A 13,297-nucleotide genomic window follows, 5' to 3' on the forward strand; every position below is an offset into this window, starting at 1 on the left:
GTTAAGTATAAAATGTACATGTAGATTACGAAATGAAAAAAGGCAAATTCACACATACTACGCATTTAAAAAACAATGTTATATTTTAAATAATACTATTTGAGTTGCCGTAGCCGGTGGGTTTGATAAATAAATGGAAATTGTGAACTGGAAAATATAATAATTATTCTGTAAAGTTAAATCATTAAACGAAATACTTATGCCTGCATCATAATATTTTTTATGTAATTATTAGGTAGGTACTACATATGGAAATGGAACTACATAGTCCCCCTCGACGATTTCCCCAAATAAATATTTTAACCAATATTTTTCCCGATAATCTGCGATTGGTTTTCTGACGCGGTAAATTTATAATTATTCGTCATAAAGGTGTGTATAGAGCATTTAACAAAACGATATAAATCCCTTGAAATGTTCGCTGTCATCACTTCAGAATGTAGATTACGACCATAATCACCATAATTAAAATAAATAAGACTATATTAGTCATCATTGTTTGCCGTCTTGAAGTAATTGTGTGTCAACACAACATTTAGGTTTTGGGAAAAAATGTGCGTACAATGCGATGTAGGTATTAGGTACGTATGCTGCGAAAAGAATCTGGCTATAATCGTGTAGATACTAGTGGTGTAAATTATTGCTTTTTTCAAATTCAAAGTTTATTAGATTATCAAATTAAATAAAGTTTGCTATGCCAACTTTCTACAATCGCATAACCGAGCAAATTAATTTTAATACCATTTAATCCTTTTAGAGTTTTCAGAATCATTCTGGACTTCACTCAGGATTCTTTCAGTTTTGTTTCAAGGCGGATTTTTCGCATTTCTTTTTATATTTCCAATAGATATTTCCACATTTATTTTAGGTGTTTGTTTATGTCTATGCTAATTCTAATATAAGACAATACTATAGTACATTAAATTTATATAATAAAAGCCCCTTAACATTTTTTTTTGTCTAATTTGTAATCTGTATATACATTATTTGTTGCCGTAATTAAAAACATGTTTTATAGAAAATCCCCGATTAAAACACAGGACTTCAAAAAATAAACGTTTTTGAAAACTGTTGTAGAGGAATAGTACCTAGCCTCGGACAGCATGTAGCCCCGGACGATCTAAAATTAGGAAATTTCAGCTAGATAGAGCTAGTGCATACTGTAGGTATACAGGTAGCATTTCTCAACTTGTGCAAACCGTTGAAACCCGCTCGCTGAACCGCTTGGATGTGCGCAGAGTTGACGTATTTTCTTAGCGAATTATTCATTTCCGGTTAAATTTTAAAGTGCTTTAATTTAGAACCAAGGTATGTTTTATCTAATTATTCTTTATCAAAGCCTCAACCTATTTTTTTTATTTATATTTGTATGATATTTTATTTTATTAGGGAAATCAACAGTTCTACATACATATTTTTAGTAAACAAACAGATATAGTGTATAAACTCAGAACTAATAACAGATTTCCACATAGTATACAAAGTTAGTAAAGAAAATATATATTACATATCAAATAAATACATACAATTTGTACATATAAAAATGTTATTTTCAAGTACTGAATAATCAAAGATTTTTTAAATATTAATTTTAAGAACATTAAGTTACTGTAAATTGGGCGGGATAAGGACAAAAATGCTTGAAGAGAGGATAAGGAGGGGGAGGGAGATGTACATATTTATTATTGTAATGTCTACTAAGTTACATAATACATTTTTATAGATATATAAGGCTTTTTTTTTTAATACGACGTTTTATCAGAAATTGGAGATAAATAGCCTATACCTACAATCGAAAGCTTACCGATGTGTGGCAAGTCGCGGCGTATGAAGTAAAGGAGTACCGAATATACGATTCTCTCACACACGCAGACACGCTACGTCTCTCTCGATACTACAGGTATATTGGCGAGTGAGAGAGACGATTTCACGCGTAACCCAGTCCAGCCTGTACTACTGCCACATAACGAGAACGCCAGTTGCTCTCGGAGTTCCGCTAAGGGTGGTCCGTTTGCCCGCGATTCGAGCATTAACATATGGTTTTTTCATGCTTTTAGCAATTATATTTGAAATATAATAACTTTTGAATTCAAATATTGATTGATTGTAGACATTGCCTATGAATGTTCCGTTTTTCAGATTTTAAATACCTCATTCTTGTGTGCGTATTGGACTACACAACACTGTATTGTTTTAGCACAGTATTACATACAAGTTCAATAAAGTTTTAAGTCAAATAATTGTTGCGTTTTCGTCAAAATGGGCAAAATGTGTTGCTTAAAAAAAGTAAGATAAATCAGCTCATTTTTGCCCATTTTGAGGAACATGCAGCAATTATTAAATTTTTATGATCCAACTTGACTTAAGGGAAGGGTTAACCGTGTGCATAAATAATCCACGCACAAACATTTGTTTGCTGGAATTTTGGTATTTAAGTACATTTAATTCTTAAAATATATAGGTACGAATTCAGTATTAACGTTTTGCAACAATTGTACGTATGAGTACCAAATAAATGAAAAACCTGAAATTATTAACATTAAAAAATAAATGAAATAAAAACAACCTCCCCCAAATAAATAAATAAAAATAATGGAATGTCTCAAAAGCATAGTTTTATATATACGAACTGTAATACCTAAATACCCACGCCTACACAGATACAAGTAATCAAGACGTGCGTGCTTCAGGTTTCACCATAATCTCAAGGATATGACAATGTATGACGATGAAGAGAGGATGTGAATCACTTAGCCATCAGTAATGTGTTACGTCACTGTCACACGATCAGCAGACGTAATTCACGTAATTAAAATAGTTATTCACTGAATAAGGACGACACGTCTTGTAAATGTAAAGCCGAGACTCGCCGCCAGCAAGACCACGATAAGAGGAATTTCAATAAATTAATTAGGTACTTAAGTTATGCACTGGTGGATCGTTTTTGCGTTTCAAATATTATTTTTATACTTCCAAGAAAATCCGCCACGGAAACTAATTTTCTTATCGCTTTACTGTTGGATAGCAAAAACGACAGGCGTCATATTACTAACTCCTCGTTTATTCTGTTGGTTGGGCAAAAAGTTTTTTTTAAAACTCTTGTGTGGCTGTGATGTCACACTAGTCGACATAGGACACACGACTTGATATATCTCTTTTATTTTTTTAAATGATGAATTCGTTTTTTTTTTAATCTTCAAATAAACATTTTCACACCCGATTTGGAAAGTAAAGTTTGTATAACTATGCCAAATGTTAATACAAAAAATATTTACCCTTGCTACGGGAAGAATGAATGTCCGCTAATTCAGCAACACATCTTTACAGATACCTTATACAAGAGACAGCACGAAAATAGAAGTCATAACAAGGAAGACAGAGAAGCTGTTCTGCGGCGGGTGTTGTCTAAAACAGATTCAGTCTTCAGTCGGTTGATGACAGTAATGAGGGATGCACGCGCGTAACATGTGCGGTGTATTTGTGATTTTTAATTTATTTTGCTATAAAGGGGCAACATTTTATGTTTATCTGCATAAATTATGGAAAATAAATTATTAAACAGTATTACTCCATGTTTTTTTTTTTTTAAATGCCTGAACTTTAAAATATTCCGTATTTTGCTAGTGGTAACACGATGTTACATCACCGCGCGCAAAGGGATTATTTACCACAGTCTTTAAAGAGTTAATATGTAATTCATCCCAGAGAAAAATATATAACTTTGAAAAGTGATAACACTGAGCACATCTTAAGATAATAAATACATAATAATTAATTGACAAATACAGTTCGTTGTATAGGTAATAGGTACAAATATAAATAAACACATTGGTAAATTCTTCAAATTATTTGTCAAAAATCTATAAATACATACATCTATTTATGAGGATCAGTACTGTTGTAACTCTTCATAAAATCGATATCTCAATAGAGGCAGAAATTTTAAAAATAAAAATAGATAATATTTTTGTAATACGGAAGTCTAGACACGGTTTATAAATTGGTTTGTAATTACTCTGGAACTTCGTATTACATGAGAGATACGTTCTACACAATACCGTGTATAAAAAGGAAAGGTACCGAAAAATATCGGATAGGTTTCCTTGCGTAAAAATGGATTCAGAATTTTTAAAAAAGTTAACTTTTTAATGTACCTTTTTTTTGTTAAATGGCATCAACATATCTATCCACTATCACTTTCATCCATTATACGTCAAGTTAGAAAAAGAGCGATTTAGGGCATTCCAATAACGAATAGTATAATTATAATATTTCTCTAACATAACGCATTGTTAATAAATAAATAAATGTATGTTTGGATATCGTGTTGTTTCGAAACCGTGTAAAACAACCGTTTAAGCGAGCGTCCTGCGTATTTTATGAACGGTAATTTGTAAGATGATTCATTTTGTATGTGATTGAACACGAACACGTGTATAGGATAGTTGCAGTGCCTGGGTGCTGAAATCATGTTTCTTTATTTTGTTTCAGGCTAGTGGGTTGCTTTGTACTTTCTACTTGGCCACCGCTCTGAGGGCTCCCCCGCGCTCCCCGCGCCGCCCCGCGCCCGCCGCTCCGGAGCCCGCCGCCGACACCCTGCTGCCGCCGCCCAAATACTAGGGAGGAAAATGTGTACTAAGGACATTCGAGGGCGGTGTGACGTCACCAAGTATCCAACTTCCTTTATACGTAGAAATTGCGTCGCCGCAATTTTATACATACATATTTAAATAATTCTACTAAGGCGAAATGTGAATGACGTATCAAATGATTTGAATGTTGATTTATATGATATTTATATATACATCATAATATCGACTGCTCCGAGGAAGACGGCAGTACGACTTTTGATTTTAATTTAAATAAAAAAATATTCTAATATACTGTAAATTGGTAATCTTATTAAGCGATTCGCTCAAATTCGATACTATTATACCAATGAAATGAATTGATTATTATTTTTAATATAGTATTATGTATATTATTGTTATCAAAAACATTTTTCACTTTGTGGTATGACATTTTACATTTATTTGTTTATAAATTTGTATAAACCACTTAATTTTTTTTTTTTTTTAAATTACACTTCGACCGGTTTCGAGGTTACTACCTCATCGTCAAAGTTAAAAAAGTTAAATTCCTGACGATGAGGTAGTAACCTCGAAACCGGTCGAAGTGTAATTTAAAAAAAAAAAAAAAAATTAATTGGTTTATACAAATTTATAAACAAATAAATGTAGTATTATGTATATTTAATTTATGTTTTTTGTTTCTTTTTTAAAACATTTTATTGCATTTGACCAAATACCTCCGTGTTATTATTTTGTTTTGATTGTGTTTTACTGTTTTACACATAAAAATGCAAACATTTTCCTAGTCTCGTTAATTTATTCTTTTTTAACATTAACTTTTTATATTTTTATATAGTATGAATATGTGGCAGCATGCAATACTTATTTTATTTCGTAAAAGCAGCTTGTATTAAAAGTAGACATACGAAAACATATAAAATATTAAAAATGCATATTGTAATTTTTTGTGTTCTATTATGTTTATAAAACTGTCAATAGGGAGAATTAATATTATCCAATTTAGGAACAAACCACCGTATAATATATATCTCGATATGTATCTTGCCAAATTATACAAAAACATTAGCTTACCTTGTATTTTAATTTATGCCACTATAAATGTATAAATATATACCTCGTCTTTACTGTGAATGTATTTTTATGTTTTTGTTTACATTTATACTACATAAGATTATGTAAGGTTACCAAATATAAAGTACTTACTTGCAGGTTAATGTAAAACTATTTTTAATATTACTTTTGATATAGATTTACATATTTATAGGTAGAAATTAAAATAGAAATTGTTTCTTTATTCTTAATACATTATTAAAGGTTTATATAATGTATTCTTTTTTTGATTTTAAGTCACGGTGCCGTTTTGTCTAAACTGAGAAATTCTGTCTTTTTTAAAACTGTTTTTTTCTCCACTCCGAGAAAACAAAAAATACAGGTTGTGGGTTCAAACAGTGTATTTGTGTGACCTAAAGGGCCTTACTTATTAGATTTCCTTATACCAGGTTTATATTAAGAAATAACTAAACCCGGTTTAACTATTTATAACCAATATAAAAAAAGCTTACTTATAAAAATATTTATTACCTAGAATAACAGTTCACAGGTTATTTCATGCTTCATTTTTTTAAACAGTCAACACTGATATGTGCGCGTGCGCAGTAACTTTTATAACAACACAAACAAACGTCAAAGTCAAGTCGAGACTACTGTCAGTGTAATCGTGAACATGGAGAAAACCGTTACAAAAAGAAATCAAAATGAGGAAAAAGAGAAGTTAAAAACGAATTCTATAGTTTATTCGTGTTTCTTTATTTATCACAATTAATTAAAACACAGACAAACATATAACATTTCAGATATTATTTAAACAAATAGTTAAAAGTCGCATTAAAAAGGTCGCAGGACTTCGAAATTGTTTAAAATTTAAAAAAAAATCTTACAAACTATCCATTTTAATTACCGCAAAATATGACTTTTGACAGATCGCGTGCTTGTTCCAGTGTTATACCACATAAACTGCAGGTATAAGTTTCTATGGTCGCTATCCCAGATTTAAACCGAGTTTAACTCTATGCGAGGTTTATAAGTAATACTTTTTGCTACACCGTTATTATTCTACCACTATTCTCAAGCTTAACTTTATACCCGACTTATAAGTAAGGCCCAAATTATAATTATTTAAGCACGCTTTTAAAAGATAAGTATTTTTTTTTGGACTTATTGATATTATATAGTATGTCAGGGCATAATGTTTGTTGAAAAGTTATAAATTTTATAATAGCTGAAGGCGTTACTTTAAAGTTCAGATATATATATATATATATATATATATATATATATATATATATATTGTTAGTTTTTCTACTATAAATAGTACTCGGTACTTATACTTTAAAATGTTGTCTTCCAGGCGATGTTGTGATTTTAAAAAAAGTAATATTTATATCGTCAATTTAATATAGGTATACATATTTATATTCAATTCCTTATGATAAAGGCCTTTTGAATATTTCGTATTAAAACATATTTTACACAAAAAAGTTGTGATACAATCGAGAAATAATAATGCCAACGGAATTATGTTATAAATATACGTCTATTTAATAGTTATATTTACTCTTTCTCAAAATGGCACCATAGTTGAAATGCTATAAGGATAAATCATGAATAATTCAGTCGACCAAAAATCTGTCAATATCCAAAAGAACATGTTTATACAAAAAGTTAAAAAAAGTATCGACCAAAAAATAAGGTTTTAAAAATCCTTATTTTAGTATTTTCTCCAAAAAAACAAATTGGCAATGAAAATGGCTGGTGTCAATGATTAAAATAAATATTTGTCTATTTATTGATAAAAAAAAAAGTAAAAATAATATTACATTATTAACTCATTCGCATTACTTTCTCACTGTTATGCGGATGACCAACAAATCTATTTTTACTGCTCTCCTCGAGATATAAACAATTTAAAAAATCGTGTGTCTCAATGCATCCAAACCGTCAACAACTGGATGTCATCAAACAGACTCAAACTCAATCCATCTAAAACTGAGCTTCTATTGACAGCGACAAAAAAGCGACAACACCTTTTAGACCAATCTCCAATTTCAATCACAGGTTGTGATCTTACCCCTAGTACAAATGTTAAACTACTGGGTGTTCATTTAGATTCAGAACTTTCTTTTCATTATCAGGTCAATAAAACGGTAAGTGCTGGTTTCTTCCATCTCCGACAGATCAAATCCGTGCGGAGAAATATTCCTATAGATGCAACTAAAGCTCTTGTAAATGCTTATGTCGTTTCGCGTCTAGATTACTGTAATGGGATATACGCAAATCTCCCAAAATATCAAACTAATAAACTTAAATCTATTTTCAATGCAGCAGCAAGGCTTATTACGGGAGTAAAAAAATATTCTCACATCTCACAACATCTTCGAGATTTGCACTGGTTAAAAAGCCCAGAGAGAATAAAATACAAGCTGTGCTGGACAGTATTCAAATCCCTTCATAAAATGGCTCCAAAATACCTATCGGACCTTTGTATTAGGGAAAATACATGTCAAAGAAAATCTACTCTTAGGTCAGCATTTGATTCGAAAACTTGTTGAAATCCGGCGCTCCCCAAACACTAGATTTGGAGATCGTGCTTTTGCCGCCGCTCTGCCTGGAACCAATTGCCTTCAAACTTACGAATCATCGACAGTCCCAGTCAGTTCAGATCCCAACTAAAATCCCACTTCTTTAAACTATCATACCCTCAATTTTAAATCTGGAAATATAATGTATCACTTAAGTTTAGTTAGAATGTAAGTTTAGATATACAATTGTAAAGCGCCCTTGAGGTGATTTTTTACAAAAATGGCGCTATATAAATCAGCCAAATATTATTATTATTAATATTACATTCAAATATATTTTGTATAATAATGTTTCCATTACAGTTTTTTTTTACTTCGTTTTACTTGCCTAAAATATTTTTTATTTAACCCCTCAGTACCAGAATAAAAAAAATGTTTTTTGCATTTATGATTTTCTATTATTTTTTCAAGTATTTTCACAATTTGCTTGCATAGTTTATAAAAAAAACGTGTACTTCAGGAATGACATTGGGGCTGTAAAATAAAGGTACATAGTACAAAAGGCATATATTACTGTTCTTAATTTTTTTATATAAAAAAATGGTAAAAAACATATAAAATAAATAAAAACATATTTTTTTAATAATAAATATTTATAATTTAAAAAAAAACCCAATTATTATGACGTTTTTCAAATTATAAAATAATTAAGAATGCAATCGTTATAAAACACAAACGTCAAAACGAACTTATCTTTGGTTAGATGCATTAAAAAATGGGGCGGATTGGTTTAGAAAATAACGAGATATTATTTTTTTTCTTCGTGTATCTGAGGAATGACGCTGGTACTGAGAGTGTTAATTTAGGTAGGTGTATGGGGTTAGAATTTATTTTGAATCATTTGAAAAAATGTTATTAGACAAAATGTATGTCTTGATTTATCTTACTTCGTCAGTCAACCTTTTAAATATGCCTGCGGAATATTTGAATAAAAGGGTTTTTTGTGTTTGTTTTTCAAAATTAATAAAGGGTTGAGGTACCTCTCTGTTTACTTAAATGAGTGTAAAAGGTTATTGAACAAATATAAGTTTTTGCTAAGAAACCGTTAATTTATAAAATGAAATAATTGTACTGTTTACTCCAGCAATACGTGCTGTTAAATATGCCCATTAAAAACTTTGCCCATTTAAAGCAACTTTGAAAAGGCAAATAATATTTTAAGTTTTATGTTGTAAGTTGAATACTTAGTAAAAAAAATGAGTACAAAGTTTTACCAGTCTGTTTTTTGGTTGGCTGGAAGTTGTTTCTTTGATTAACAAGTCTACCCAAATACAGCTATTTTTGTACTTTAAGATTTGAATCAATAATTGGGGCTCAAAAAGTTACCATCGTGTTGATGGAACCAATTCCCACTTTCTGTTCTGACATTCGAAATTTTGCTTTTAAAAATTATAATTAAGAGTATCTTTATAAATTTTTACTTCGTGGGCCAGTTAATTGAAAATCTAAAAATTAAGTACATGAAAAACGATAATAAAAAAAAGTACAGTAACAAAAACAAAACATTCGTAACAAAGAATAAATATTTAAGGTTCAACTATGTTGTAATTAAAGTAATATATACATTTAATATTTTATTACAATTTTTATTTAAAGCAGATTTTTATAAAACTGAGATTTGTAGTTGCTACAGGTGTTTTAAAATATAACATTTTGATGATTTTGCAGCTATTTTCACTGTTTACCTTTTTCTTAATTTTAATATTTTATGATTGTTAAAATAAATATTTTATAAGATTTTCTGTATTTATTATTGTAATTTTTATTTATTTATTTGTTTATTTTTCTTTCTTTCACAATTTTCGCATTATTTTTTTTGCATTAAAGATATTGTTCCTTCACTGCTGTGTCCCGTTATGTTTAGCTTCTTAAAATGTAAAAAAAATCCTGGTTTTGTTTGAATGTATGTTTTACTATTGAAACCAATGACGTGTAATTAAATAGACACGTTACAAGCGCGTAATATATGGCATTCAAATTCGTGTATAATTGCCTTCTTTCGTGAGGCGCCAATAATTCCGCCAAATGTGATGATAACATACTTTAATTACACTGTAGTTAAAAAAATTAACAGATATTATATAATTTAATTCGTAAATAGACTTTAATGTTTTGAATAAGTAGATAATTAGTTATATTTTGAGAACATTGTTCACAGTTTTAAAGTACATGAATAATAATACTGACAGCTAGTGTCGTATCTATGGTAACGAGCTACACAGAAATAAATACAAAATTAGGAAGTATTTATATCTCTTTCTCACGTGAATGTTTGCATATAACTATACACATAGTGGTTTCTTTTTTCAATTGTAGAGGGCTATAGGAATAACGTGTCTATTTATTATTCGTCAGTGAATTAAACAATATTAATATTTAAACTAACACCACAATTATTACTACAGTAATTCGATACTTAATTTTTTTTTTAAATATCACTTTGAAAAGACTTTTAATGTTTAAAATGTGCTAGACTTTCCTATATAAATAAATACCTTTGTATTTTTATAATCCTACATAACATAGGTTTTATGCAAACTTATTATTATCTTCTTTGAATAATACAATTTTGTTTGTACTTAATTCATACAATATTTTTTGTAACTAAGATTTTTATATTTTGAATAAATTATGTAAACAAAACAAAGTATATTGTGATTGCTTTTATTTCACGCTTGTATTATCATTTATCAAATAATTATCGACATTAATTTATCGAACTAAAAATCTTAAAACCGGGATCTCGTGTGATTTTCTGAGCCCGCTCGGAGCGAGATTTTTTTTATTTTAAAGAGATCCCGCGGGATTCAATGGAGAAATATCGCGTACTATGAATACCGACCCCGGCTTTGTCGGCCTCGTGGCGTAATGGTCAGCGCATTTGCCTACCATACAAGAGGTCTCGGGTTCGATTACCGACATGGTTGATATGAAATATTATTTAAAAGGGTGTTTTTACACTAGAATATTTCATAGTCCCTGGACTGGTACCTGAAGCGTAAGACTGATCATCATGTAACAAAAATTCATTGAAAAACCTTCATGTAACAAAAATGATCAAGATACGCCGTGATTGGTGTACCAATACAGTGCCCTATGCACCATTAGGTACGGAAAGGGAATGATGATGATGAATACCGATAAAAATATGTGAAATTGATTGAGAATAATTAATTTTATTTTCAAAATCAATATGTACAGGGTGTTCTTTAAACCCCGTCACATCTGAAACCACGATGATCAGTATGGGCAAGAAGACATATTAGCATATTTAAAAAAATATTTAGATCAAAAAAACTTTTCAAAAATAAAATATTAAAAAAAACAAATGGTTGCTTACTTCTGCAGGAGAAAAGTGAGGGGAGTGCGGCGCAGTATCAGACCCCCTTTCCCCCTCCTCGTTTCACCTCTGCAGAAGTAAGCAACCATTTGCTGTTTTTGATGTTTTATTTTTTAAATTTTATTCGTTCTAAAAAAATATTTTAATGTGCCAATTTGTCTTCTGGCTCATACTGATCACCATGGTTTTGGATGTGACAGGGTTTAATGAACATCCTGTATATTGTGGAGAAATGTTTTCATAAACAGGTTGTTCTTTAAGCCCTGTCACATCCGAAACCACGATGATCAGTATGGGCAAGAAGACATTAGCACATTTAAAAAAATATTTTAAACAAGGAAAACTTTTTAAAATAAAATATTTAAAAGAACAAACGGTTGCTTACTTCTGCGTTACTACGACCTTCTAAAGGTGTGAGTGTATACTACAAATGCTATTTTGACAGTATTGCGCTTGGTCGGTTTAGTTGAAACTATCGTGCGTCGAGTATGGAGGTCTCAAAGGAAGAAATTCACCATATTTTACATTTTTACTACCCGAAAGAGAAAAACGCGTCGAAAGCGATAAAAAAAATGCGATGTATACGAGGCCGATACTCTTTCGGTTCGTGCTGCACAACAGTGGTTCGAGCGATTTCGTTCTGGTGTAGTAAAGTGAATGATGCACCACGCTCTGGCAGGCCTGTCGTCGAAAATGACTATAAAATCATGGAAAATATCGAGATAAACCGTCATGTTAGCAGTCGTAGCATCGCTCAGGAGCTAAATATCGATCATAAAACCGCTTTGAACCATTTGCAGAAGGCTGGATTTAAAAAAAGCTCAATATTTGGTGCCACACGAGCTGACGCAAAAAAACCTCATGGACCGAATTTCCATCTGCGAATCGCTGCTAAATCGCAACAAAATCGACCCATTTCCGAAGCGGGTGGTGACTGGTGAGGAAAAGTGAGTCACTTATGACAATGTCAAGCGACAGAGATCGTGGTCGAAAGCCAACGAAGCGGCCCAGACCATAGCCAAGCCAGGACTTACGGCCAGGAAGGTGTTGCTGTGTGTTTGGTGGGATTGGGAGGGAATACTCTACTATTAGCTGCTCCTCTATGGCCAAACGCTCAATTCTGCCCTCTACCATGAACAACTCGACCGTTTAAAGCTGGCGATCGAACAGAAGCGGCCAGTATTGGTAAGTAGGAGAGGAATCGTGTTTCATCAGGACAACGCCAGGCCGCACACATCTTTGATGACGCGCCATAAGCTCCGGGAGCTCGGATGGGAAGTTCTTATGCATCCACCCTATAGTCCGAACCTGGTACCAAGTGACTACTACCTGTTCCTGTCTATGGCCAACGCGCTTGGGGGTATAAATTTGGTCTCAATAGAGGCCTGTGAAAATTGGTTGTCCGAGTTTTTTGCCAATAGGGACAAGGGCTTCTACGAAAGGGGCATTATGAAGTTGGATTCTCGTTGGCAACAAGTCATGGAACAGAACGGCGCATATTTGACTTAAATCGGATAATTGTAACACTTTTTAAAAAGCATTGAAATACAGCGAAAAATACAAAATGACTTTTTCCCTAACCTATTATTATGTTATTTAGGAGACAACCGAATTATTTTCGCAAAGTAAAAAAATAATAATTACATTTTGTCATAATACATTCAAAGGGATTGAAAAATATTCCCACGGCTTTTAAAAAATAATAATTTAGAGGTAAACCTTTTTGG

The 13,297-nt window shown here is 31.4% G+C and overlaps 1 protein-coding gene across 1 annotated transcript in view; it reads left to right on the forward strand.

Moving 5' to 3' along the window:
- The window catches only part of LOC148282598 (leukocyte surface antigen CD53-like), a 35,243-nt gene extending 30,372 nt beyond the window's left edge, over positions 1–4,871 (forward strand). The window contains exon 6 of the mRNA XM_088224855.1: positions 4,492–4,871. Coding sequence (XP_088080981.1) covers positions 4,492–4,620 — 129 coding nt within the window. The 3' untranslated portion in view covers positions 4,621–4,871. The remainder of the gene's footprint in view (positions 1–4,491) is intronic.
- Positions 4,872–13,297: the final 8,426 nt, after the last annotated feature.

Source organism: Micrasema longulum, unplaced genomic scaffold, assembly GCF_059751315.1.
Source record: "Micrasema longulum isolate JH-2025_06_02 unplaced genomic scaffold, ASM5975131v1 h1tg000311l, whole genome shotgun sequence".
In the NCBI taxonomy this organism is placed as follows: domain Eukaryota; kingdom Metazoa; phylum Arthropoda; class Insecta; order Trichoptera; family Brachycentridae; genus Micrasema; species Micrasema longulum.